Source organism: Anarhichas minor, unplaced genomic scaffold, assembly GCF_050575085.1.
Source record: "Anarhichas minor isolate MPS153535 unplaced genomic scaffold, ASM5057508v1 ptg000034l, whole genome shotgun sequence".
NCBI classification, from domain to species: domain Eukaryota; kingdom Metazoa; phylum Chordata; class Actinopteri; order Perciformes; family Anarhichadidae; genus Anarhichas; species Anarhichas minor.
Genome location: NW_027466480.1, coordinates 484,400 through 511,264, shown reverse-complemented (window position 1 = coordinate 511,264; position 26,865 = coordinate 484,400). Strand labels below are relative to the sequence as shown.

The 26,865-nt window shown below is 41.9% G+C and overlaps 2 protein-coding genes across 2 annotated transcripts; both read right to left on the bottom strand.

Moving 5' to 3' along the window:
• Window positions 1-6,741: 6,741 nt before the first annotated feature.
• LOC142965560 (uncharacterized) lies at window positions 6,742-8,907 on the bottom strand. The gene is made up of 2 exons (XM_076106538.1): window positions 8,878-8,907; window positions 6,742-8,645 (listed from the first exon to the last, which is right to left on the bottom strand). Exons 1-2 carry the CDS (start codon window positions 8,888-8,890, stop codon window positions 7,255-7,257), a joined length of 1,404 nt encoding a protein of 467 aa, XP_075962653.1. The 5' UTR covers window positions 8,891-8,907; the 3' UTR covers window positions 6,742-7,254.
• Window positions 8,908-17,529: 8,622 nt separating this feature from the next.
• LOC142965569 (uncharacterized) lies at window positions 17,530-26,820 on the bottom strand. The gene is made up of 21 exons (XM_076106560.1): window positions 24,882-26,820; window positions 24,769-24,787; window positions 24,578-24,680; window positions 24,393-24,485; window positions 24,239-24,302; window positions 24,059-24,157; window positions 23,867-23,970; window positions 23,609-23,747; window positions 23,393-23,511; window positions 22,851-23,000; window positions 22,592-22,762; window positions 22,110-22,316; window positions 21,831-21,996; window positions 21,589-21,713; window positions 21,171-21,479; window positions 20,877-21,080; window positions 20,658-20,774; window positions 20,445-20,573; window positions 20,250-20,345; window positions 20,027-20,158; window positions 17,530-17,935 (listed from the first exon to the last, which is right to left on the bottom strand). Exons 1-21 carry the CDS (start codon window positions 24,940-24,942, stop codon window positions 17,672-17,674), a joined length of 2,871 nt encoding a protein of 956 aa, XP_075962675.1. The 5' UTR covers window positions 24,943-26,820; the 3' UTR covers window positions 17,530-17,671.
• Between the last annotated feature and the right edge of the window lie 45 nt (window positions 26,821-26,865).

The window sequence follows — 26,865 nt, the reverse complement described above, 5'->3', positions numbered from 1 at the left end:
CAACGACGCCACAAAGTTCAAAACAGTTGACAAGAGCTTCAGACCCGAGGACCACATGATCGAGCTCGCTGACGGATCCAAGGTGAGCGGGATGGCGAAGATGAGGGGAGACGCCGAAGTCTACTTGCTGGACAGCGAGGGACGACAGGTGAAAACGAGGCTCAAGCAAGCACTCTACATCCCATCGTTTCCACAAAACATCTTTTCAGTCAAAGCAGCGACAGCCAACGGAGCTGAGGTCCGCTTCAAGGACGGTAATGACTGGCTGATCCACAAGGATGGTACCATGTTCAAAATGGACGTGTATGGTAGGCTGTATTACCTTAGCACTGTAGAGGATGAAAATGTTGATGAAGTATATGGTTGTCATGACATTCAAACGTGGCATAGGATACTTGGTCATTGTAATTTTGATGATGTTGCAAAATTAGAAAAGGTGGTTGAAGGGATGTCTATAAAAGGGAAACATGACAAGTCCAACCAAAACTGTGAAATATGCACACAGGGCAAGTTTACACAAAGCAGAAACAGACAGGCAGACGCTAAAGCTACAACCGTATTAGAGCTAGTACACACAGACCTATGCGGTCCGATAGAACCAGCAGATAAAGATGGATACAGATATGCAATAGCATTTACTGATGATTACAGTGGGATGATTTTTCCATACTTTATTAAAGCAAAGAGTGACACGACAAAAGCTACAGAAAAATTCATAGCAGATGTAGCTCCATATGGAAAGATAAAGTGCATAAGGTCTGATAACGGCACAGAGTTTACCGGGCAGGAGCTCCAGTCTTTACTTAGGAGTAACTTGATAAGGCATGAGAAGAGTGCACCCTACTCGCCTCATCAGAATGGAACTGCCGAAAGAGGTTGGAGAACCTTATTCGAGATGTCTCGATGCATGCTATTGGAGAGTAACCTCCCAAAGCAATTATGGACGTATGCTGTACAGACAGCAGCTCAAATCCGCAACAGGTGCTACAGTAAGCGGCTAGAGCAGACACCTTACCGTGTTTTCACAGGAAAAACACCTAACCTATCTAACATGAAGATATTTGGCTCTGAATGCTACGTATATCAGCAGGATAAGAAAAAGCTGGATTCTAGATGCAAAAAGGGGATCCTTGTAGGCTATGACAAATATAGTCCAGCATATAACGTGTATTATCCCGAGACAGGAAAGGTCCTCAAACATAGGCTGGTGAAATTCCTCACCAAAGGTAGCGCAGATAGCCAGACTCAGACAGATTGTGACATGGGGGAAGATATTGAGAAAAGAGATACACCACCGAAGATAGTCAACCAGGGTCAGGGACAGCCTAAGGAGAGTAAAGAGTCAAATGTTGAGGAGACTGCTGAGGCAGGTCCGACCCAGACAGATAGTACTCAGAGAGAAGAGGGAGAAAAGAGATACCCTATGAGACAGAGAAAGGCTCCAGAATACTTAAAGGAGTACCAGTGTAAAGCTGAGTGTAATAATGACGAAAGTGAAAATGTAGATTATTTCTACAGAGTGGCTTATGATGTACCTAAAACACTTAAAGAGGCAATGGACTCTAAGAAGTCAAAAATGTGGGCTGACGCGATGAAAGAGGAGATGAACTCTTTGACAGAGAATAATACTTTCACTCTGGCCCCACTGCCAAGAGGCAAACAAGCAGTGGGAGGTCGCTGGGTATATGCAGTGAAAGAGAGCCCAGATGGATCTGAGACTTGTAAAGCCAGATATGTTGCAAAGGGGTATAGTCAAGTGGAAGGGATTGATTATAAAGAGACTTTTTCACCGACAGCCAACATGACCTCTGTACGAGCATTAATGTAGGTGGCTGTACAGGAGGATCTTACCCTACACCAAATGGATGTGAAGACTGCTTACCTCCATGCTCCAATAGACTGTGAGGTATATATGGAGCAACCGGAAGGTTTTGAGATCAAGTCAAAAACAGGGGAACACTTAGTGTGTAAACTCAACAAGTCATTGTATGGTTTAAAACAGTCCGGGCGGAACTGGAACATGTTACTGCATGATCACCTTACAGAGAATGGTTTTGTGCAAAATGATGCTGATCATTGTGTCTACAGCAGAAAATCTGAGAACGAGAAAGTGATTCTGTTAGTGTGGGTAGATGACTTAATCATAGCAGCGAGTAACAACACCTTACTCAGTGATGTAAAAGAAATGTTGAAGAGAAGGTTTAAGATGAAAGATATGGGTCCACTTAAACACTTCCTAGGTATCGATTTCAGACAGAGTGAGGGAGAGATCAAAATGACTCAAAAGAGACACATAGAGAAAATATTAGCGAAATTTGGAATGTCCGAATGCAAACCGAGATCCACCCCATGTGAGCAAAAGTTAAATTTTGACAGTGAGGGTGAAGTTATCGATTCGACAGGATATAGAGAGATAGTAGGTAGCTTGATATACATTATGACATGTACCAGACCTGACCTGAGCTGGGTTGTGAGTAAACTATCTCAGTACCTAGCAGAACCAAAGCAACAGCATTGGGCTACAGCAAAACACATACTGAGGTACTTAAAGGGTACTATAGATCAAGAACTACACTACCAGAAATGTGAGGAAAGCCTACTACAGCTGGAGGGATATAGTGATGCTGATTGGGCAGCCGATAAGGATGATAGGAGGAGCACAAGTGGATACTGTTTCAGCTTAACTGAGAATGGTCCAGTTATATCGTGGAAGAGTAGGAAACAGCCAACGGTGGCATTATCTACCTGCGAAGCAGAGTATATGGCACTTGCAGCCACTACTCAAGAGAGTATGTACCTTGTACAACTACTTCGAGGAATAGATAGTAGTAACCAGCATGTACCAGTCAAGATATATGAGGACAACCAGGGGGCGATAGCTTTATCTAAGAACCCAGTATGCAGACAGAGAAGCAAACACATAGATATAAAGTATCACTTTATACGGTCTGCACACGCAGAAGGGAAAATATCTATAGAATACTGTCCTACTGCAAACATGGTAGCTGATGTTCTTACCAAACCAGTGACAAAGAATAAGTTTGAGAGTTTCAAGGGGTATTTGTTTGGTGAGTAATGTGAACTGCCAGATGTAAATGTTTTTGAAGTTTTTAGAACACTGCCAGTATGCAAAATGTTTTATTTTGGAGTTATGTATTTTTTGGGTTTTTATTTACCACCATAGAGAGCTATACACATGTCTTTGAGTGGGAGTGTTGAGCATATTCCTTATATGAGTAGCAAAGCCATGTTGAGTGGCCTGTGCAGTGATGTCACGTGGGAGGATGTATACCTGTGTGCACTGGGGTGCTGTTGTGCGCATGAGCAGAATAAACGGTCAGTGAATTCCCAGACCAAAGAGACGATGGTAGTCTATCCTTTTTCTCCCGTGAATGCTAGCTACTAGGAGCTACTAGCTAACCACTTTGGTGACTGTAATAATGGAGATAGCTGCAGGAATGTCTAACGCTACACTGGGCCTTCTGTGCTGTCCTACTACAGTTGAATTACCTCCTAATAACCTCATCACGACACATCAATCCAGCAAACCTGCAGCGGATCCACGCATTCCACCACACAAGAGCACGAGCCATTCAAATATTCATAAAAACGACACGATAGACAAATGAACAGTAGTAACGTTACTATGTAAAAAAACAAACGCAGTTTGTCACTTACCGAAACTTAAAGAGTTTAATCCCAGTACATCGTTCAGTTCCAGTAAGAAGTCCTTCTCGATTCATGGACGCCAGTGATGACAGCCGAGCCTCCCCAGTTGTATTTCGCCGGTCTGCTGCAGCAGTTTCGCAGCGGGGCCGGGTACCCACCTCCGCCGGGGCGCCGGGCCGCAGTTGTGGAGCTGTTTCCCTGCGAACGTGTTCGTTGAGTTGTAGATCCACTTGAGTCTCTCCAAAAGTTCTCAAATGCTATGGTGTCCTCAGGTTAGCGTAGCGTAGATCCAAACAGCAAGAGCTCAGTTAAAATGAAACACATTCCCAGCCATAAAGTGTGCAACGCTTCTCCGACGCTGTCAGCAAGAAATACCGTTCATACAAATCCTTTTCCTGGCAGAGTCAGGGCTGCCAGCTGTGGGGTTGACTGACCATTTCTTATGATGAACTACACCAAGCCAAACCCTAAAAATGTTATAATTTCTTCCATATCTTTCAATTTGAACTCTTACTCCTCCAACTAAGCTCTGCTGGCAAGTTAAGTTTCAGTTCACAATAGTCACGTGCTCGCCCACCGAGCAATCACAGCGCACGCTGCACCTCACTGCAGAGCTGCACCTGAAAACTGAGCTGCCCGTTAATGCTCACGTAGTTGTAGACCAGCTAGCAGGCTCTGGCACGTCAAAGAATACGCGCAACATGTCAAACTAAAGATCTGATTGGTTGAAGACTATGACAATCAACATTCTTGTCCCCATTCACTTAAACTGCACATGGATGCACTTGTGAGTCTGCAGGCCTCTGCCTCTCTTCTTACCTAGAGACACAGAGGTGAGATCTGATTGGATAAAAGCTCTACTTAAAACAAGCTGCACTGGAAGCAGAGCCACTGAGGAAGACAGTAGCTGTGCAATGAGAAAATAAGATAATGGGAAAAATAATTTTATGAATTATAATACATGTAGTGTATTTAAGAAAAAATATTAAATTATAAAATAGCTATAACTTTGTGATTCTGTTTAGGCCAGCAGAGAAGGCTTTGCTGGCCCTGACGGCTGATAATCACAGCCATCATACCACTTCCTCTTTTTCTGTGCACTCACTGATCCTCCCAACATTTCCAGAGAGTCCTCTTGCATTTAAAAGTGCATCTCTAAATGTTTGTGCATCAAGCTGTCTTTTTTCCTGTTATTGACTTTCATCAACTTGATGCAGTCTGACTTCTATGTGACAACTGAAGAAGTAGAAAAGGATTTTGCTAACCTGAAAAGTACCAGCTCATTAACACTAACTGTCAAATCATGAATGGGGCTTCTGCTTGCTGTGCAGGTGCACGCTTGCAATGGGTCAGCCTGCGGGGACAGGAGAGGATCCACTCTTCTGAAACCCCTCCAGTTGGACAAGATCAGAGGTGAGATCAGGATCTCTTACAGTTGACAATGTCTTTTGTCTGTGAGATTTTTACCCGTTAACTCCAGAGTGATGCTTGCATGTGTGTGTGTGTGTGTTACAGCTGAGAGCTGCAGCAGAGACCAGACTGTCCAGAACACAGAGGGATCATGAATAAATACTTAGCAGACTGGATGTAAGTCATTTAATATTATGTTACTTTATAATTTCAGTACCGGTGGATTGCTCCCTCCAGGTGGGGACGGAGTGCCTACCTCAAGCGAAGGAGTTCAAGTATCTCGGGGTCTTGTTCACGAGTGAGGGTAAGATGGAGCGGGAGATCGACAGGCGGATCGGTGCGGCTGCAGCAGTAAAGCAGGCGCTGCACCGGACCGTCTTGGTGAAGAGGGAGCTGAGCCGGAAGGCAAAGCTCTCAATTTACCACTCGGTCTACGTTCCTACCCTCACCTATGGTCACGAACTCTGGGTCGTGACCGAAAGGACAAGGTCGCGGCTACAAGCGGCCGAAATGAGTTTCCTCCGTAGGTTGGCCGGGCTCAGCCTTAGAGATAGGGTAAGGAGCTCGGTCATCAGGAGGGAGCTTGGAGTCGAGCCGCTACTCCTTCGCGTCGAAAGGAGTCAGCTGAGGTGGTTCGGGCATCTAATTAGGATGCCTCCTGGAGGTTTTCCAGGCACGTCCAACTGGGAAGAGACCCCGGGGAAGACCCAGAACACGCTGGAGAGATTACATCTCCCAGCTGGCCTGGGAACGCCTCGGGATCCCCCAGAATGAGCTGGAACATGTTGCCGGTGAGAGGGAGGTCTGGGTCGGCCTGCTGCCACCGCGACCCGACCCCGGATAAGCGGTGGAAAATGGATGGATGGATAATTTCAGTATCCATGTCAGCTAATGTGCTGCTACAGTATTACTATGTGTAATTTAACCTCATTTGTATCCACGCTGACGGACACTGAAGTAGGGCTGCAACAACGAATCGATAAAATCGATTATTAAAAGAGTTGGCAACGAATTTCATTATCGATTTGTTGTGTCGCGCGATTATTACGCCACTCAATAAGTCGCGGAGATGTTTGAGTATAAAAAATAAAAATAAAAAAGAGCGGAGCGGAGGTAGAGGAAAGACCATCGGAGAGACCCGTAACGTTGTTCTGAAACACATGGCGGAGTACGACCTAATGCCGTCTTCAGAGGTCTCGCCGGTTACTATTTGTGTTCATTCGCGCTGGACGCGCCGGAGAGGGGGCGTGGCTTATGGCCCTGAAAGCCATTCAACTGTCCGCCATTAACCATGGAAAAAATAACCTACAGTATATTTCTGCTTAGTACGTGTTGTGGAAGTCACAGATATCCCAGGAAACTAAACGCCGTCATGTCTGGTTCATAACATTGTCCAGAGGAGCTCTGTGGATTTTATCGAAGTGTATTCACTGTGTCTAGCAAGCCACACATCGCTATTTACTACAGCTGTATGAACACAAAATAAACTGATTTGGCTGCGATTTAACGGCAATAAACCGACAAAAAGGGACTCCGAAATAACTACGTAATGATGCCGATTTTCTCAATGGAGCTCGGATGGATCGGTACTAGGCTATGCTAACATTATAGCTGCTCCACCAACACTCACAATAACGTCATCTAGATGTAAATACAGCAGCGTCTATTCATTGTTTGTACCATATAATAATAATAATACATTTTATTTATATAGCGCTTTTCAGAGTACTCAAAGACACTTTACATTAAAATCATATATAAAAGCAATACACTAAAAACATAAAATACACAATATCGGTCACACATTAAAAGCAATTTTGAACAAGTGGGTTTTGATTTAAGATTTGAATGTGGAAAGGTCAGTGCAGTCTCGGATATGTTTGGGGAGAGAGTTCCAGAGGGAGGGGGCAGATATGGAGAAGGCTCTGTCACCCCATGTCCGGTGCTTGGTCCTGAGTGGAAGAGACAGGAGGTTGGCATCAGAGGAGCGGAGCCGACGGGATGGAGTGTGGTGGTGAAGCAGGTCGGTGAGGTAGGAGGGGGCCTGATTATGGAGGGCTTTGTGAGTGAGGAGAAGGATTTTGTATTCATGGTTTACACACACACATTTATACACATAGTTTGGTCCGGTCTCTATTGATATGAGGTATCGTAGAGGGCGATTGGGCAAAAGGGCTAAAGGGGATTCTTTCCTGTGTGAGTTTTTATGTGTACCTTTAGACCTTCGTTGCGCTTAAATGTTTTATCACAAACTGAGCAGCTGTAAGGTTTCTGTCCTGTGTGGATTCTCATGTGTCTCTTCAGATCTCCACTTCCAATGAAACCGTGATCACAAACTGAGCAGCTGTAAGGTTTCTCTCCTGTGTGGATTCTCATGTGCTCCTGTAAAACATGTTTACGTGCAAAAGATCTCTTACAAACTGAGCAGCTGTAAGGTTTCTCTCCTGTGTGGATTCTCATGTGTTTCTTTAAATCTCCACTTCCAATGAAACCTTGATCACAAACTGAGCAGCTGTAAGGTTTCTCTCCTGTGTGGGTTCTCATGTGTGTCTTTAAATCTCCACTCTGTATAAAAGATTTCTTGCAAACTGAGCAGCTGAAAAGTTTCTCTCCTGTGTGGATTCTCATGTGTCTCTTCAGATCTCCACTTCCAATGAAACCTTGATCACAAACTGAGCAGCTGTAAGGTTTCTCTCCTGTGTGGGTTCTCATGTGTTTCTTCAGATCTCCACTTCCACTGAAACCTTGATCACAAACTGAGCAGCTGTAAGGTTTCTCTCCTGTGTGGGTTCTCATGTGTTTCTTTAAATCTCCACTCTGTGTAAAAGATCTCTTGCAAACTGAGCAGCTGTAAGGTTTCTCTCCTGTGTGGATTCTCATGTGTCTCTTCAGATCTCCACTTCCAATGAAACCTTGATCACAAACTGAGCAACTGTAAGGTTTCTCTCCTGTGTGGATTCTCATGTGTGTCTTTAGAGTTCCTCTGGTGCCAAATGTTTTCTCACACTCAGAGCATCTAAAACGTTTCTCACCAGCACTACATCTTGAATCACTGACAAGGACTTTTTCAGGTTTCAAAGAGTTTAAACCTGACTGAGGTTCTCTGGTCTCCTTCCAGTCATCAGTGTCAGAAGCATCTCCAGTCTTGTCATCAGCATCTGGTTCTGGATGTCTATCTGGATCTAAGTTCCTGTCTGGTTCTGCTCCTCCACAGTCCTTTCCATCAGCTTCTGTTTCCATCTGTTCAGTTTGTCTTTGATGAAGCTTTGAGGACTGAGCCTCCTCTTTATCATCCTCACTCTTCACAGAAGTGAATGAGAACTTGACATCAGCCTCCTCCAGACCTTGAAGCTGCTCTCCCTCCTGACTGGTCCAGAGTTCCTCCTGTTCCTCTTTAATGTGTGGGGGCTCTGGGTCCTCCTGTTCCTCTTTAATGTGTGGGGGCTCTGGGTCCTCCTGTTCCTCTTTAATGTGTGGGGGCTCTGGGTCCTCCTGTTCCAGACTGGAGCTCCACTCCTGCTGCTCAGGGGGAACCTCTTCTTTAACCACCAACAGCTGCTGGACGTCTGCAGGAAAACAGTAAACACATACAGAGACATTTTAGTATTGAGCAAATAGTCTCCTGTACGTACTTTTGTTCCTGCCATCATTCCCTCTTACACTCCCTGTGCACAGTTACCAAAAAGACATGCCGACACAAATTGGAAAGACACAACGCACCAGCAGCAATGAGGTCATCAATAGTTTACATGGCAAAAAAGTGTGGCACTACCCAACATTGTTAAGTATTCAAAGAACCTGCATCCTCCATAAAGTCCGGCTGAGATTTGATCATGTGAGCAGTTATAGTTGACTAATGTACGTAAACCTGCCACCGTAGAAACAGTGGATAGAACCTTCAGAAGCAGCCACAACATAACCGTGGACGTGCATCATAGGTGCGCTCCGTTTCTGAACCAATAGGACTCCACCTTGGTAGTCAGCTGTAGAGAACATCCATGTAAAGATGATGAAACTGAAATGTGACAATGACACAATCTGAACTAATAAACTTCGTCTAAAGACTGCTCTCAGGAAACTAAAGGTCAAGGTAGAACCCCACCCCCCTCCTACACACACACACACACACACACGATTGTTTGTTGCTTGCTTGTTGTTTGTTCACTATTGACATTTTGAGTGAACACCAATATTGAGACTATCCAGTTTGGTTATTGGTCCCTGATCGCAGGGTGGTCCCCGTCATTGATATTTTAATAATCCTATTGATCAATAATTTAATTTCCATACTTAGATAGATAGGTACTTTATTCATCCCCAGGGGGAAATTTGTATGTTACACACCAAGAAGCAAAGTAGCAGAGTAACCAAAAATATTAAGTGTTAAAAAATGCACAATAGAATAACAGAGTAGGACAAATTAAATATCAGAATATAGAATATATAAGATAAAACAAAAATGCACAGTATATACAATGAAATAGAATAGCATTAAATTAACTAACTAGGTGAAAAACAGTAGTACAAAAGTCAACCCCAACAGTGTAGCAGTGTGTAATTATGTGGAGGATGATTTGGCCAGAGGTGATTTATTGTAAAGTGTTATTGCAGAGGGAAGGAATGTTCTCCTGTATCTGTCCTTGTGACAGCGGAGCTGGATCAGTCTGTTGGAGAAAGTGCTCTGCTGTCCCTGCAGTAGGTGGTGAAGAGGGTGGTCCGGGTTATCCAATATGGATAATAATTTCTTCAGTGTCCTCCTCTCCACCACCTCTTTCAGATTGTCTTGTTTGCAGCCAATGATGGAGCCGGCCTTCTTAATCAGTTTATTAAGTCTGTTGGTGTCTCCGGCTCCAATGCTGCTCCCCCAGCAGACTACGGCGAAGTACAGACTGGTAGAACATCTCCAACATCTTGCTGCACACGTTGAAGGATCGAAGTTTCCTCAAGAAAAAGAGTCGACTCATCACCTTCTTGTACACAGCGTTGATGTTGGCCTTCCAGTTCAGTCTGTTGTCGATGGAGACACCCAGGTACTTGTACTCCTCCACCATGTCCACATCCTCTCTCAGAACTTTCACCGGTTGTGGAGCCGTCGTCTTCCTCCTGAAGTCGACCACCATCTCTCTGGTCTTGGCCACGTTCAGACGCAGGTGATTTCTACCGGCCCACTCCCCAAAGTCATCCACTACTGCCCTGTACTCCTCCTCCCGTCCGTCCCTTATACACCCGACCACTGCAGAGTCATCAGAGAACTTCTGCAGATGGCATGACACAGAGTTGTACTGGAAGTCAGTGGTGTACAAGGTGAACAGGAAGGGAGACAGAACAGTTCCCTGTGGGGCTCCAGTATCACTGACCACCCCATCAGACAGCACACTGCCCAGTCGGACAAACTGTGGTCTACCTGTGAGGTAGTCAGTGATCCAGGAGACAGTGGACGCGTTAACCCCCACCACCCGCAGCTTCTCACTCAGCAGCACTGGTTGGATGGTGTTGAATGCACTGGAGAAATCAAGGAAAGTGATTCTCACAGAGCCACCGGATCCATCCAGGTGCGACTGAGCTTGTTGCAGCAGGTAGATGATGGCATCGTCCACCCCCACATGAGGCTGGTATGCAAATTGCAGAGTGTCCAGTGAGGATTTCACCTGCGGTCGAAGGTGGGCCAAGACCAGCCTCTCCAGCACCTTCATCACATGAGATGTGAGGGCAACTGGTCGGTAGTCATTGAGGCTAGATGGTGTCGTCTTTTTTGGTACAGGAACCAGGCACGACGTCTTCCACAGCACCGGCATACTTGCCAGAAACCAAACCTGTTCCTGCCAGATCCGAACACATGTATATCTACATAGGTCTGTATGTGTCACGATAACAAGGTCTATCTATGTTGTATGATTGTTTAATTCATTCTATCATTGATCAGGTTGTATTCACTGATTTATATCCAACCGTTTGGTACCGTTCTGCAGCTGAGATAGTTCATATTTAAAATATGGAAGAAATAAATAGACTATGTAAGTAACTGGTATTAATTCAGTAAATTAAGGTTACATTTTGTAATCAACTCTTATGTGACCATGAACATATCAAAGAGAACAAACGTGCACTTTCAGTGTAAATATTTTCTGTTGGAAGCTGAGAGAATAGATCAGAAGAAAAAGATTCATTGAATCAACCGAGTCTCACTCCAAACTACATTAAAAGTTATCAGCCGGAGGATGAACAGTGTTTGAGTGTTTGAGAAGAAATTAAGTCAACCCACGTGCTCTTTGTATCCGGACTTCAGGGTTTAAAACAGAGTCCAGTAGTTTCCGTTGTCGCTCGTTCTCCTCTTTTGAACGAGAACGTTCCTCCTCGTACTCTGCTATCGTTCTTTCAAACAGACCAAATATATCTTCAGCAGCCGCAGTTAGTCGCTGGTTGACTAAACATCTCAGCATTTGGACTTTAGACATTTTCACTAAACCACAGAAACGTTTCCTCCAGACAAAGGGCTTGCTCACTCTGACCTGCGCTGGGTTACAAGGTTATGTTCGGGTCCGTCTACTTCCTGCTAGCATGCTAACTTCATTAGCTCCGTAGGACACCAGGAAACAATCCACCAGCGACAGAAACGTTTCCTCCAGACAAGCTCCGTTAAAAACACCGTTTACTCTCCGTTAAACTCTGACTAGCGCTGTGTTGACAACTTCCGTCCTCGTCGGTCTGTTTCCAGCTAGCATGCTAAGCTAACTTCGATAGCTTTGTAGGCTACCGGGAGATGAGTCTTCTTCGTGTTCTTTTTCTTCTTCTTTGAGTTTAATGGCGGACTACAAACCAACGTTTAAGGTGCATGCCGCCATCTACTGGACCGGAGTGTGTAACATCATGACTTGATGACAGTTATCATTTAAAGACAATAATAATGTTATTTATAAATAAAAGAAAATAAAGAAACATGAAAACAAACCTCATATAGAAATTATATTCTGGATATTAAGCCTGTTCCATTCATAAATTAAATAAAGCCCTTTTAAGCTGAAATTGTTTGTTCCCTATCTCCAACAGTCCTTTGATGCTCCACTCCCTTCCTAAATCTATCACTCTGCCCTTCAGTCTTTCTCTTTCCTCACTGAACTTCCTCCACTCTATCAGCACATGTTCAACACTTTCTTCACAGTTGCATATCTCACATTTATCTGACTCTGTCTTTTTCATGATGTATAAGGTGTCATTGAGTCCTGTATGTCCGAACCTTAATCTACTGAAAGTAACATTTTCTTTTCTACTTTTACTTCTATCACTTCTCACTCTGACTGACGTCTGAATTTTGTTATAATTTCTACCCTTATTGTCATTATTCCATATTTGCTGCCAAGATGTAATAATTCCGTGCTGTATTACTGATTTTGCTTCTGATCTCCCAAAACAAATTTCTAAAATATCATTTTTGTTTAATGCTCTTTTGGCAAGTTTATCTGCAACCTCATTACCGAACACACTATGTGATAAACTGTGCTGCATTATGTGATTTTAATCCCGAACACAATACGTGATAAGTAAACAAGTTATATTTGCAATAATTAAGCATAATTCTACTTCCAAAATATTGAATGAGACCACTATGAACTGTGGTGCCTGCCTCGGTGTTATATTTGTCAAATATGGGGAAATTATGAAAATAATAACATAGTATACATCATATACTATATTATACTTATATTATGTGTCATTACGTAATCACATATATTATTCTGGTGTACATTGTATGTCTAGACTAGACTAGTCTTTAATTGCTATTGTTGAGTTGTTATTTGACTTGTTGTATATACCTCTTTTTTATTTTAACATTTTCATACAAAAACAACAACATAACTTTTGAAGATACAACCTTGGTTTGACTAACTCACTCTGCCGAAGCCTCATAATAGCTTCAAATCAACAAACAAATAAATAAAATATATATTTTGTTAATTTAAAAGTATAAAGTAGAACAAAAAATGAAGTACAAATACTTCAAAAATTGGAAAAAAATTGTGGATCACATCACTCCAGTTCTGAAGTCTTTGCACTGGCTTCCTGTCTAAATAAGAATTTACTTTAAAATCCTGCTGGAGTGTGTTTAAAAACACACTGGACCACTGCTACACTGTAATAAAGGATGCATATCGCTCAGTACCCCGTGCAGCTTTGGGACTCTCTGATCACTGTTTGATTCATCTCCTCCCAACCTGCCCCATCATCATCAAACAACCATCTACACCCCCTGCCTCCTCCTCACCTCTCCCAACCGACCCCCCACCGGCACTGAGGATCTGCAAAGAGGATGTGAGTCGGCTCTTCCACAGACAGAAGATCAGGAAGGCACCAGGCCCAGATGGTGTGTCACCCTCGTGCCTGAAAGTCTGTGCTGACCAGCTGGCCCCCATCTTCACGCAGATCTTCAACCGATCACTGGAGCTATGTGAAGTCCCCTCATGCTTCAAACGCTCCACGATCATCCCGGTTCCAAAGAAATCCTCAATCACAGGATTAAATGACTACAGGCCCGTCGCCCTGACGTCTGTGGTCATGAAATCCTTTGAGAGACTGGTGTTGCATCTGAAGGTCATCACAGGGCCCCTGCTGGACCCCCTGCAGTTTGCCCGCCGTGCAAACAGGTCGGTGAATGATGCAGTCAACATGGGACTGCACTACATGCTGCAACACCTCGACTCCCCAGGGTCATATGCAAGGGTTCTGTTTGTGGACTTCAGCTCTGCGTTCAACACCATCATCCATCATCCCAGCAATACTCCAACCCAAACTCTCCCAGCTCACTGTGCCAGCCTCCACCTGTCAGTGGATCACAAACTTCCTGACTGACACGACGCAGCAGGTGAGGCTGGGAAAAATCACATCCAGTACCCGGACTATCAGCACTGGCGCCCCCCAGGGATGTGTGCTCTCCCCATTGCTCTTCTCCCTCTACACCAACGACTGCACCTCAGAGGACCTGTCTGTTAAACTCCTGAAGTTCGCAGACAACACAACGGTCATCGGCCTCATCAGGGACGGTGATGAGTCTGCGTACAGACGGGAGGTTGAACAGCTGGTCCTCTGGTGTGATCAGAACAACCTGGAGCTAAACAGGCTCAAAACTGTGGAGATGGCAGTGGACTTCAGGAGGAGCCCCCCAACACTGCCCCCCGTCACCATACTCAACAACACTGTGTCCGCTGTGGAGACTTTCAAGTTTCTGGGATCCACAATCTCCCAGGACCTGAAGTGGGCTCCCAACATCAACACCATCAGGAAAAAGGCCCAGCAGAGGTTGTACTTCCTGCGCCAGCTCAATAAGTTCAATCTGCCTCAGGAGCTGCTGATCCTGTTTTACTCAGCCATCATCCAGTCTGTTCTCTGTTCCTCCATCACTGTGTGGTTTGGATCGACCACCAAACAGGACAGAAACAGACTGCAACGGATTGTCAGGTCTGCAGAGAGGATCATTGGTTCCAGCCTGCCGTCCATCCTGGACTTGTTCACCTCCAGAGTCAGGAAACGGGCTGGAAAGATCACTGCAGACCCTTCACACCCTGGACACAAGCTGTTCCAACTCCTCCCCTCTAGTAGGCGCTACAGAGCTCTGTACGCCAAAACCACCAGACACAGGAACAGCTTCTTTCCACTGGCCGTCAATCTGATGAACAATAAATAAGTAATATTGCACTACTACCTCTGTTTGCACTATTCATTCATTCATTCATTCATTATCCAAACCGCTTATCCTGTTCAGGGTCGCGGGGCGCTGGAGCCGATCCCAGCTGACATTGGGCTATTGTATTATATATATATACGTATATATATATATATATATATATACGTATATATATATATATATATATATATACGTATATATATACATATATATATATATATATATATGTATATATGTATATGTATATATATATGTATATGTATATATATATATATAAGTATATGTATATGTATATATATATATATATATACATATATATATATGTATATATATATATATATATATACGTATACGAAAAGGATTTTGCTAAACTGAAAAGTACCAGCTCATTAACACTAACTGTCGACTCATGAATGGGGCTTCTGTTTGCTGTGCAGGTGCACGCTAGAATCTCTTACAGTTGACAATGTCTAATGTCTTTTGTCTGTGAGCTGTTATTGGAGCGATTAGCGAGTGGCGTGACCAGCGGCGTCATCAGCCCAATGGAGCGGACGTCAGAAGCTGTATTAAATGCTAATCGCGGTTAGCATTTCTCCATTGGCGGTAATGTTAAAATTAGCTTAGAAGCTAGCTAGTCGGACATGTTACATGATGGCTATATCATGGATTGTTGTTTTGTATTCATGTATGTGTATATGGACAGTTTGTAAAGCCATATTTCATATTGTGTTTCCACAGTTTTACAAATAAGAAAGATTCACACTAAAGTCTTGAAACTCTTCTACGGATTCCATGGTCTTTATTTCACGGATCTACTGTTAGCGATCTGCTAAGCTTTCCTGCACAAAGCAAGAGCAGAATAGAGTGAGAGATGTGTGTTGACCACATTTATAGACCATAATCTAGTAAACGTTTACATGTAAGTGTTGATTTTAAAGTAAATTTGATGTGAGAGAGAGAGATAGAGAAAGACCCGCAGCGTTGTAACTAAGTCTGAAAAATAAAACTTCTAAAACTTTCCACGAACTGTGTCTGTTTGAGTTTATAGAGGACTATTTTAGAGGAAGATCTTAAGTATCAAATACAACCTTTCATTATTAAAGACTACTTTATTACTCTGTTGTATTTTTTTAAACTAAGCAACCAATCCACTTCCTGTTTACACCGTCACGCGCATGCCCAGTGTACGTTAATGGTCACGTGCTGTCCGTCTTCGAAGGATGCCGTGTGGATGCAGATCAATTCGAAAATGATGCTGAAACGCCCGTGTGGACGGAGATCGTTTCTATTTGAAAAATCTGCTTCCAAATAGAAACGGAGTAGTATGGATGTAGCCTTAGTCATTTAATATTATGTTACTTTATAGTTTCAGTATCTATGTCAGCTAATGTGCTGCTACAGTATTATTACGTGTAATTTAACTTCATTTGTATCCACGCTGACGGACACTGAAGTCAGTAAATATCAACGGTCACTTCTGATGACTTGGTAGTTTCTGTGCATCCAGCAGTTGTTGTGGCTAAATGTCTAATAATCTCAATAGTCTGACAATACATTTATATATTCTTTTAGAAACAGCAGAAAAAAAAATAATAAAAAAGTGAGAATTTAAGAAAATACATGAATCACTTAACTGAGCTGAGTCAGTAAAATCAACGCCCTTTTCTGGAAGATCGACATGACTATTAAACGTTTGTATCTTTGCCCCTTCATACTAATCTAATAAATAATTAAAGTGAGGAGTACGGGGAAACTACTTCAAAGAATGAACTTTTCCTGAACTTCTCGGATAGGTCTGCTTGGTAGTTTGTGTATGCAACGGTTGCTGTGAGTGGATATCTTTTGTTTTATTATTCTCTTTTTATTGAGATGGAAAAGCAAAACATTTTATTGTCTCCAAACACATACATGAACTCATCTGTCTGCCAATACACTTGTCTCCATATTTACCCTTCAATCAATCATTTAGATTAAACAAGAAAGAAACAAAAAGCATATTACTGCTGGTGAGGCTCTGGTTTCCGGGACATGAGACATATGGTTCGACCAGGAACAACCCGAAAAAATCTACATTGAGCCGCCGCCCTATGGGCCCACCGCTCGAAGGGATATGCGGAAGGGTGATTGGGTAAAAGGGCTAAAGGGGATTCTTTCCTGTGTGAGTTTTCATGTGTACCTTTAGACCTCTGTTGCTCATAAATCTGTTATCACAAACTGAGCAGCTGAAAGGTTTCTCTCTTGTGTGAGTTTTCATGTGTGTCTGTAAAATATGTTTACGTGCAAAAGATTTTTTACAAACTGAGCAGCTGTAAGGTTTCTCTCCTGTGTGGATTCTCATATGTATCTGTAAAACATGTTTCTGTGTAAAAGATTTCTCACATACTGAGCAGCTGTAAGGTTTCTCTCCTGTGTGGATTCTCATGTGTCTCTTCAGATTTCCACTTCCAATGAAACCTTGATCACAAACTGAGCAGCTGTAAGGTTTCTCTCCTGTGTGGATTCTCATGTGTTGCTGTAAAACATGTTTCTGTGTAAAAGATTTCTCACATACTGAGCAGCTGAAAGGTTTCTCTCCTGTGTGGATTCTCATGTGTGTCTTCAGATTTACTCTGGTGCCAAATGTTTTCTCACACTCAGAACATCTAAAAAGTTTCTCACCAGCACTACATCTTGAATCACTGACAAGGACGTTATCAGGTTTCAAAGAGTTTAAACCTGACGGAGGTTCTCTGGTCTCAGTGTCAGAAGCATCTCCAGTCTTGTCATCAGTATCTGGTTCTGGATGTCTATCTGGATCTAAGTTCCTGCCTGGTTCTGCTCCTCCACAGTCCTCTCCATCAGCTTCTATTTCCATCTGTTCAGTTTGTCTTTGATGAAGCTCTGAGGACTGAGCCTCCTCTTCATCATCTTCACTCTTCACAGGAGTGAATGAGAACTTGACATCAGCCTCCTCCAGCCCTTGAAGCTGCTCTCCTTCCTGACTGGTCCAGAGTTCCTCCTGTTCCTCTTTAATGCATGGGGGCTCTGGGTCCTCCTGTTCCTCTTTAATGCGTGGGGGCTCTGGGTCCTCCTGTTCCTCTTTAATGTGTGGGGGCCCTCGGTCCTCCTGGTCCAGACTGGAGCTCCAGTCCTGCTGCTCAGGGGGAACCTCTTCTCTAACCACCAACAGCTGCTGGACGTCTGCAGGAAAACAGTAAACACATACAGAGATGTTACAAAAACATTTTAGTATTGAGCAAATAGTCTCCTGTACGTACACTTTTATTTTTACCTGCCATCATGTGGTGTACCTTGAAAATACATGCTTAGTGACGACCGGTAATATTGGCGTTCATAGATTTTAACCATTTATTGCAACAAATGGAAATACAGTTATACTTGGCGACGATGGCTCCGCTCTTTGAATGCTCCCCGGATAAGCCAGCAGCTACCAAGCTAAGACAAGGAGCACCGAGCAATAACCCCCACGGGTTTACAGGAATGAGCCAGAAGTACATTTTTTAAATACATTTCAACTATTGCCAGAAGATGAACTAAAAAAGGGGTGGAGGCTGGGGTGGAGGAGGCAAAGCTTCGCCAGCAGTGCGGTCTGTAACAGCGTAGATGTAGAATGAATCAGTGAGGAGGGAGTCATATTTAAATAAACCTCCTTGAAGTGAGAGTGGGCTGTGATTGGTGTGTGGCTGATTGGAAGCTACGATTCGATCGGCTGGCTGTCAGCTGGTTACAGCTGGGGACGTATGACTTCTGTGTCCTGCATGAACTTACGCAAAGCTTCATATATTGCGACGTCTTCGTGCAGTAGGAGCCACACTGTCAAAATTTCTTGCAAAATTTTCGAGTTCATTCTATCATTGATCAGGTTGTATTCACTGATTTATATCCAACCGTTTGGTACCGTTCTGCAGCTGAGATAGTTCATATTTAAAATATGTAAGAAATAGATAGACTATGCAAGTAACTAGTATTAATTCTGTAAATTAAGCTTAAATGTTGTAATCAACTCTTATGTGACCATATCAAAGAACAAACTTGTACTTTAAGTGTAAATATTTTCTGTTATCTAGAAGCTGAGAGAATAGATCAGAAGAAAAAGATTCATTGAATCAACAGAGTCTCACTCCAAACTACATTAAAAGTGATCAGCCGGAGGATGAACAGTGTTTGAGAACTGAGAGAAGAACTGAAGTCAACCCACGTGCTCTTTGTATCCGGACTTCAGGGTTTAAAACAGTGTCCAGTAGTTTCTGTTCAATAGCTGTTCACAACTTCAATAGCTTTGTAGGCTACCGGGAGATGAGTCTTCTTCTGCTTCTTGTTGTTCTTCTTCTTCTTCTTTGAGTTTAATGGCAGACTAAAAACCAACGTTTAAGGTGCATGCCGCCACCTACTGGACCGGAGTGTGTAAAATATATCAGTGCTTTGTTTTTCTAAACAGTTTTTTAAAGTATCATTTTTGAAAACTTTATATCAAACTTTCAATTTAACTTTTAACTTTTTATATATTTTCAATTTACAGAATCTTATTGCGATCAACAATTTAAACAAAATGATCTAAGTAAGTCATGGATGACTTAAATATACATACATATATATATTTACTTTTTTCTTGACTTATTTTTATTTAATTTTGAGTTTTTCATTTTCATTTCGTGCCTCATTCAGTTGTATGAGGCACCATAGCACGAAACAAGCACAGAAAGAATCCAAACTGTAAAGACACTATTAATGCAGAAAAAGAGATAAATCAATTAAAAACAAAGATTCTTGAAGCACTATCAGTTTGTCCACTTATTAGGATACTCATTTTTCTTATCTGACAGAAGAACACTGAGTGTGGAGGTTGATTATTCTCTGAAAGGTTGGAATGCACTCTCTGTTAAATATTCGTATGACACTCATTAAACTCCTCTCTTACACTTTACATTTTGTGGCTAGATGTGTTTTGATCAGAGTGAGGGTGTTTCTGAGATGCCAGAAGTTATTGAACCGTCTCATTCAAAAGCATTGACCTCTAAAGATGGTTTCTCAGAGCAAATGTATATTGAATTAAGCCAACTATTCATTCATGCTCATGCGAAATGTTCACGTTGGGATTACAGTGACTTGGAGGACACAATTAGATCAAAACAACACAGACAATGCAAATTTTCTGAAGTTTGAGGCTATATCGTAACTTTTTTTCAGTCATGACTTAAGTGTTACGTGATTTACATTAAAATAGTTGTAATTTCAATCGATTTAATTTTCATCAAGCTGAATGTTAGTTACCTTGCCAGAGTCACGGCTCTTTGCTCTCAGCTTGTTGACCTGGGACTCTGCAATGTCAGCACGCTCCTCAGCCTCCTCCAGCTCATGTTGGACCTTCCTGCACTTGGATAGATGAACGTTGGCTTGCTCTTCCTAAAAAAACACAGAGATTGACATAAAGGTCAAACAAATCTGCCATAATATCAAGTTTGCATTGTTTAAAAAATAAATATGTTATCCTTACCGCTTCCTCAGCCTGCCTCTTGTAGGCCTTCACCTTGAGTTGCAACTTGTCAACCAGACCCTGCAGCCTGGAGCCATTTTTCTTGTCCTCTTCAGTCTGTAATAGACAATGTAGATGTGCAAGTTAAAATGTCTTTAATGGTAAGTATATTGGATAATTTAGTCCTGTACATTTTAACTATCAAAGTGACTGTACCTGATAGGTGAGCTCCTTCACTCTCATCTCATATTTGCGGACACCCTTAACAGCATCTACTCCACGTCTCTGCTCAGCCTCAACCTCTGTCTCCAGCTCCTTCTTCAGCTCTTCAGCCATCATAGCAGCCTAGAGGAGACAGCATAACATGTTATTTAGCAATATCTTTAAAAAACACATTGGAGTTAAAGTAAGAACAAAATTTAAACCTACAAAGGCCTTCTTGGCCTTCTCTGCATTCCTTGCTTCCTGAATAGTGTCATCCACTTCACCCTGGACCTGGACCAGATCAGTCTCAAGCTTCTTCTTGGTGTTCATGAGGCTTGTGTTCTAAAAGATAAAATGATTTTCTCAGTTAAGTGCCTGATTTTAGGTTATTGTAAATCTCATTAGACATTTGATTTATTGAAGAAATTAAAGGAGTTTGTTCACCTGAGAGTGCAGAAGTCCAACACGCTCACTGGCGTCCACCAGCTCCTGCTCTGCCATTTTGCGGCTTCTCTCTGTCTGCTCCAGAGCAGCTCTAAGTTCCTCAATTTCAGCTACCATGAGACCGTTCCTGCGTTCCACCATGGCAGCTTGTTCCTTGAAGTCTTCCTGGGCTCTAACAGCATCGTCAAGGTGCAGTTGTGCATCCTAGTGAAAAAATACCATGAAAATATTATGAATGTCGAAATGTCCCTGTACTGACCGTAGACTGTGGAACAACTCTGTGTCTTACAATACCTTAAACTGTGCCTGCACATTCCTCAGCTGCTTCTGGGACTCAGCAGCCTGGCGATTGGCGTGGCTCAGCTGGACCTCCATCTCATTCAGGTCTCCCTCCATCTTCTTGTTGATCCTCAGGGCATCGTTCCTGCTCCTGACCTCAGAGTCCAGAGTGCTCTGCATGGAGTCAATCACTCTCTGGCTGTTCCTCTTGATCTGCTCCATCTCCTCATCTTTCTCTGCCAGCTTCCTGTCCACCTCACCCTTGATCTGGTTGAGCTCCAACTGGACACGCAGGATCTTAGACTCTTCGTGTTCCAGAGTTCCCTGACGATATCAAAGAATGAAATATTCATCACTGCCTTCAATCCATTTATGCTTTTTTTTTACTATTTGCAATTTTTTTCAGAAGATCTCCCCAGGAAAAAATATGTACCTCAGCCTCTTCAAGAGCTGTCTGGATCTCACACTTCTCTGTCTCCACCTGCTTCTTGGACTTCTCCAGCTCATGGATGCTCTTGCCAGTCTCACCAATCTGTTCAGTCAGATCTGAGATCTCCTCTGCAGATAGATACATTTGTTTAATATTGTTAAGCCTTGAAGTGTACATATAAATACTGTATTCTAACACATACACGTGTTGAATACAATGAACATTTTACATTATGTTGAACTCACGTTGCAGGTTCTTGTTTTCACGCTTCATGGTTTCCAGGTGATCCAGAGCTTCCTCATAAGAGTTCTTCATCTTGAACAGCTCAGTGCTGAGAGAACGAGCCTCCTTCTGTGCTCCCTCAAGCTCTGCCTGACCCTCCTCATACTTCTGTTTCCACTCTGCCAACACCTGAATAGCACAATTACTACAGTTCAGTTGGTTGTGTAGCACTATAAAGACAAATATATATATATCTATGTTATAGTTTGTATGGCTTGGCCACAAAAAGTAAATAATGCTACCTTGTCAAAGTTCCTCTGCTTCTTGTCAAGGTTGGCTGCGAGACTGTTGGCCCTCTCCACATCAATCATGAGGTCCTCCACCTCACTCTGGAGCCTCTGTTTGGTTTTCTCAAGAGAAGCACACTTGGAATTCACTGCCTCAATCTGCTCCTCAGCCTCCTGAAGGCGCTGGGCAAGCTTTTTCCTGTTTGAAAAATGTAGAATGGACTTGGAGCCTTAGTAACAAGAATGTGCACCGTGAGTTCGTAGCTGAATAATTTTACATGAACAAATACTGTATCGCACCAATGATGAGAAAACTATTTTTTCGGGAAATTTAATTTACAAAGTTGGAGCTCATATTTTATTCGAGGATTAGATGTTCATGTCTTCACAAAGGCGGATCTTCTTTTTCAATGGAGCCTATCGCTGTAACGCTGTGTGGGGGGGTCAAGTTATTAAGTGAAATTAAGGAAAATTATATCACAAAATGAATTGATTACCTTTTCAATCAGCTCGATGCAGGCAGCCAAGTCCATGCCAATGTCAATGAACTCCCAGATAATACCCTCCTTCTTGTACTCCTCTTGCTCCAGGACAAACATGGTGTGGTTGAAGAACTGTTGCAGTTTCTCATTGGTGAAGTTGATGCACAGCTGCTCCAATGTGTTGAACTGCAAGGACACATAACCTCTTTCTGTTAATAAGAATGATTATGTCATTAAAAGTATTGGCTGCTCAATTGTTGGAATATAAACTTACGTCAAAGATTTCAAACCCAGCGATATCCAGGACACCAATGTAGTACTGCCTTGCTTGTTTAGTGTCCAACATCTGGTTGATACGGATGACCATCCACAAGAACATCTTCTCATAGATAGACTTGGCCAGGGCAGGCACTGAGTTACCCACCTGAATGAAATAACGATGTGATTTGATAAGTTAACCGTTTTGTAAAATAATAGATTATTGGTGTTTTTTATAAATCATTCTATTGAGATAAATGACAAAAAAATCCTAAATAAAAAGAATGCATCTAAGATTCAATTCAATACATTTTTTATAGTCAAATTTGCCTCAGAGAGCTTTACAATCTGTGCACATATGACATCCTCTGTAGGGACCCCCCCCCCCCCCCCAAAAAAAGACACCAGATAATCGATAAAACTTTAAGTAGTAACATTGTACACTTACATGGCTTTTATTGTATCGAGTGAACCCTGTAATACATTATTTTAGTAGAACTAATATAACTAATATTTTTTCAAATAGTAGGATATTGAATATGGATAATTCATGTTTACCTGAGGTACAGTCTGTCCCTTGGTGACATACTCATTTCCGACCTTCACTCTGGGATAGCACAGAGCTTTCAGCATGTCAGCGGAGTTCAGACCCAGCAAGTAAGCAACCTTGTCAGCCTCTGAAAATAATTCAGTGATTTCCATCATGATATGAACAGAAACCAGTGTGATTAGGAACTCTATTTATCTTAATACTGTTGTTCCCAAGCTACTCACCCTCTGTGCCATCAGGCTCAGCCTGCTCCTCACGCTGTTTCTGCTTGAACTTCATGTTACCATGGTGGAGCACTGCACCAGTCATCTTGTAGATGCTCATCTTCTCATCATTTGTGAAGCCCAGGATATCAATAGCATTCTGAATTCAAAATATGTGTCCACACAAAACATAATCACTTTAGAAAATGCACTTAAAAGAGCAGTTTTGCATGTATTGCACTAAATATATTTCAATAGTTTGAAGTGAAGATCACTCACATCAGTGGCTTCCAGCTCAACTTTGTCATCAATGCTGGCCACAGCGATCTGACCCATGCTGCACATGGGGAAGTCGTAGGGGTTGGTTGTGAGGAGTGCCAAATCTGGTCACCAAAAAAGGTTGAAAATGTCAATAATTTAGTTTCGTATGAAAACAGTAGGTGAAATGTTGCAACATCTCAATCTGTTTACCAAGCAGCTCAGGTTTGTGGCCGGTCATCATCTGGTAGAAGATGTGGTAGCCTCTTTCAGCAGGAAGCTGGAATGTCACTCTAGACTTCTCCAGCAGATCTACAAATATTGTTTATAAGTCACAGCTAGGCCAATTTTCAATTTGAGTCATTTGTATGGACATGGAGTATTATTACTTACATGTCTCAATGTCAGCACTAGCCAGTTTGCCAGTTGCGCCGAAATGGATTCTGATGAATTTACCCTGTTTGGAACAAAGGGATTCTTAATGTCCCTCTACATGGACAATCAGTAACAAGGCCTCTCACATGTGTAGAAATTGTTTCATACTTACAAAACGAGAAGAGTTGTCATTCCTCACAGTTTTGGCATTACCGTAGGCCTCCAGCAGGGGATTGGCTGCAATAATCTGATCCTCCAGTGACCCCTATAATCCAGTATTAGAAGCGATATCAGAAAATCACTTTGGAAAATGTTCCATTGGTAAAGAACCCTGAATTGTAATCATCAAGAACATACCTTTGATGTGTCTCTCTTCTTCCCTTCTCCACCAACTGAGATTGTTGCAAAGTACTGGATGACACGCTTGGTGTTCACAGTCTTTCCAGCACCAGATTCTCCACTAGGCATAGACACAGACTTATAAGAATTTGATCAAGATATTTGACTATCTTCAACAAAGTCAACAATTGTAAATGAACCAAACTTACAATTGTTGGTTCTCCCTATCTGTTAAATAAGAAACAAAAAGAATTAACTATGTTTCTCTGCAACATAAACCTCATACAGTGATATCCTCTACATTGTTGTGATAATGACTTACCAGTTGCCATGAACTGATAAGCGTTGTCAGAGACAGAGAAGATGTGGGGTGGAGCCTCCATACGCTTCTTGCCTCTATAGGCAGATACACATTCAGCATCGTACACTGGGAGCCACTTGTAGGGGTTCACAGTGGCACAGAACAGACAAGTTATTATCTCAATCTTAAGAGAGCATGATATTACCACAGGCAGGAACTCTGGTCTTCAGTGGCACAAATAGTCGTGTCCTTGAGTTGCCTTTATACTGAGTCAGATCTTGATGACACAGTGAAAGTTAAATATGGTATACGTACCAAGTGTGGTAAGGCAGACAGCCCATCATATACCATATGTTGTATATCATCTGATGTTTCAGGTTTCAGTTTATATGGCCAGGTCTTGATTTTTGCTTAATCATTACTTCAACAGAAGTTTATTTTAAGCTCTTGAACACCCCCTTCACTTTAAAGTAGGTAAACTAATTGTAAAATATATCAGTGCTTTGTTTTTCTAAACAGTTTTTTTTAAGTATAATTTTTGAAAACTTTATTTCAAACTTTCAATTTAACTTTTAACTTTTAGAAAATGTTAATTTTCTAAATTTTAATTTTAATAGAAAATGTGAAAAAATAAACTTTATTTCATTTTCTGTATTCTACTTTGTTGTATTTTCTTCCTCATTAAACATAATGGTCTATTTACCAGCAGGGACATAAGAAGTGCAATTACATAAGTAGGGGATTCCGTTGCCGGTGTTAACTCTTTATATCAGCCTACTATCACCTGAAGAATATATCAAGGATTAGAGCGGTAATGTTAGTTTACTCCCTGTTTTCTCCCTAACCTTTTTAATTTATATAAATTTGCAAATGAATGAAACTATTGATGTAGACTTGAGTGGAAAATACTAAAAAGTGTAATTTACCAAGCCAATATTAATTTGAACTGAGCATTGGGAATAATATTATTTATTTATTTAATATTGGCCATTGCAGACTTTGTACTACACTTAAATAAATGATAAAAATAGTAAATATCAGGTGAACAGAAAAACCCATTTTCTGGACGGGGTATATGTTTCTTTCCAGCTGAGCTGAGTCTTTTGCAATTATTAATATCCACCCACAATTTTACAGCATTAAATGCCTCGTAGAAGAAGGGAATGGACATAAGGAGCTTTTTTTTCTAGAAGACAAGTTGTTAGTGTAGCCAAAGTAATGTTCAGTATTTGAGCTTTTCATTAAACTAACCCTGAGTTGAGTATCGAGTATCCAGTATACCTATTCACTCTATTTAATCACCAAACACAATGTAAATACTGCTGCAGTCATGCACAAACAGCAGCTATCAACTTCAGTTTCACTTTCGTTTTTCTTTAAAACCTCTAAAGTTACAGAGCTCCTCCTGCCTCTGACTCACTGGGCGTGTTATTTTCGTTTCATCATGGTTATAGGTTTTGTTTTCCTTTGCTCACAGCAAAGTATGCACAATGAACCACTCAAGTTTCGTTTCTGACTGACAGAGCTGAGTCATAAAAAGCATGAATGAAACTATTGATATAGACTTGAGTGGAAAATACTAAAAAGTGTAATTTACCAAGCCAGTGTTAATTTGAACTGAGCATTGGGAATAATATTATTAATTTATTTAATATTGGCCATTGCAGACTTTGAACTCCACATAAATAAATGATCAAACCCAATAAAAATACTAAATATTCATGTTTTTTTTGTCAGTATCTGAGATTTGGTTATTTCCAGTCTTTTGCAATTATTAATACCCACCCACAATTTTACAGCACTAAATGCCTCATAGAAGAAGGGAATGGATATAAGGAGCTTCAAACAAGTTGTTAGTGTAGCCAAAGTAATGTTCAGTATTTGAGCTTTTCATTAAACTAACCCTGAGTTGAGTATCAAGTATCCAGTATTCCTATTCACTCTATTTAATCACCAAACACAATGTAAATACTGCTGCAGTCATGCACAAACAGCAGCTATCAAC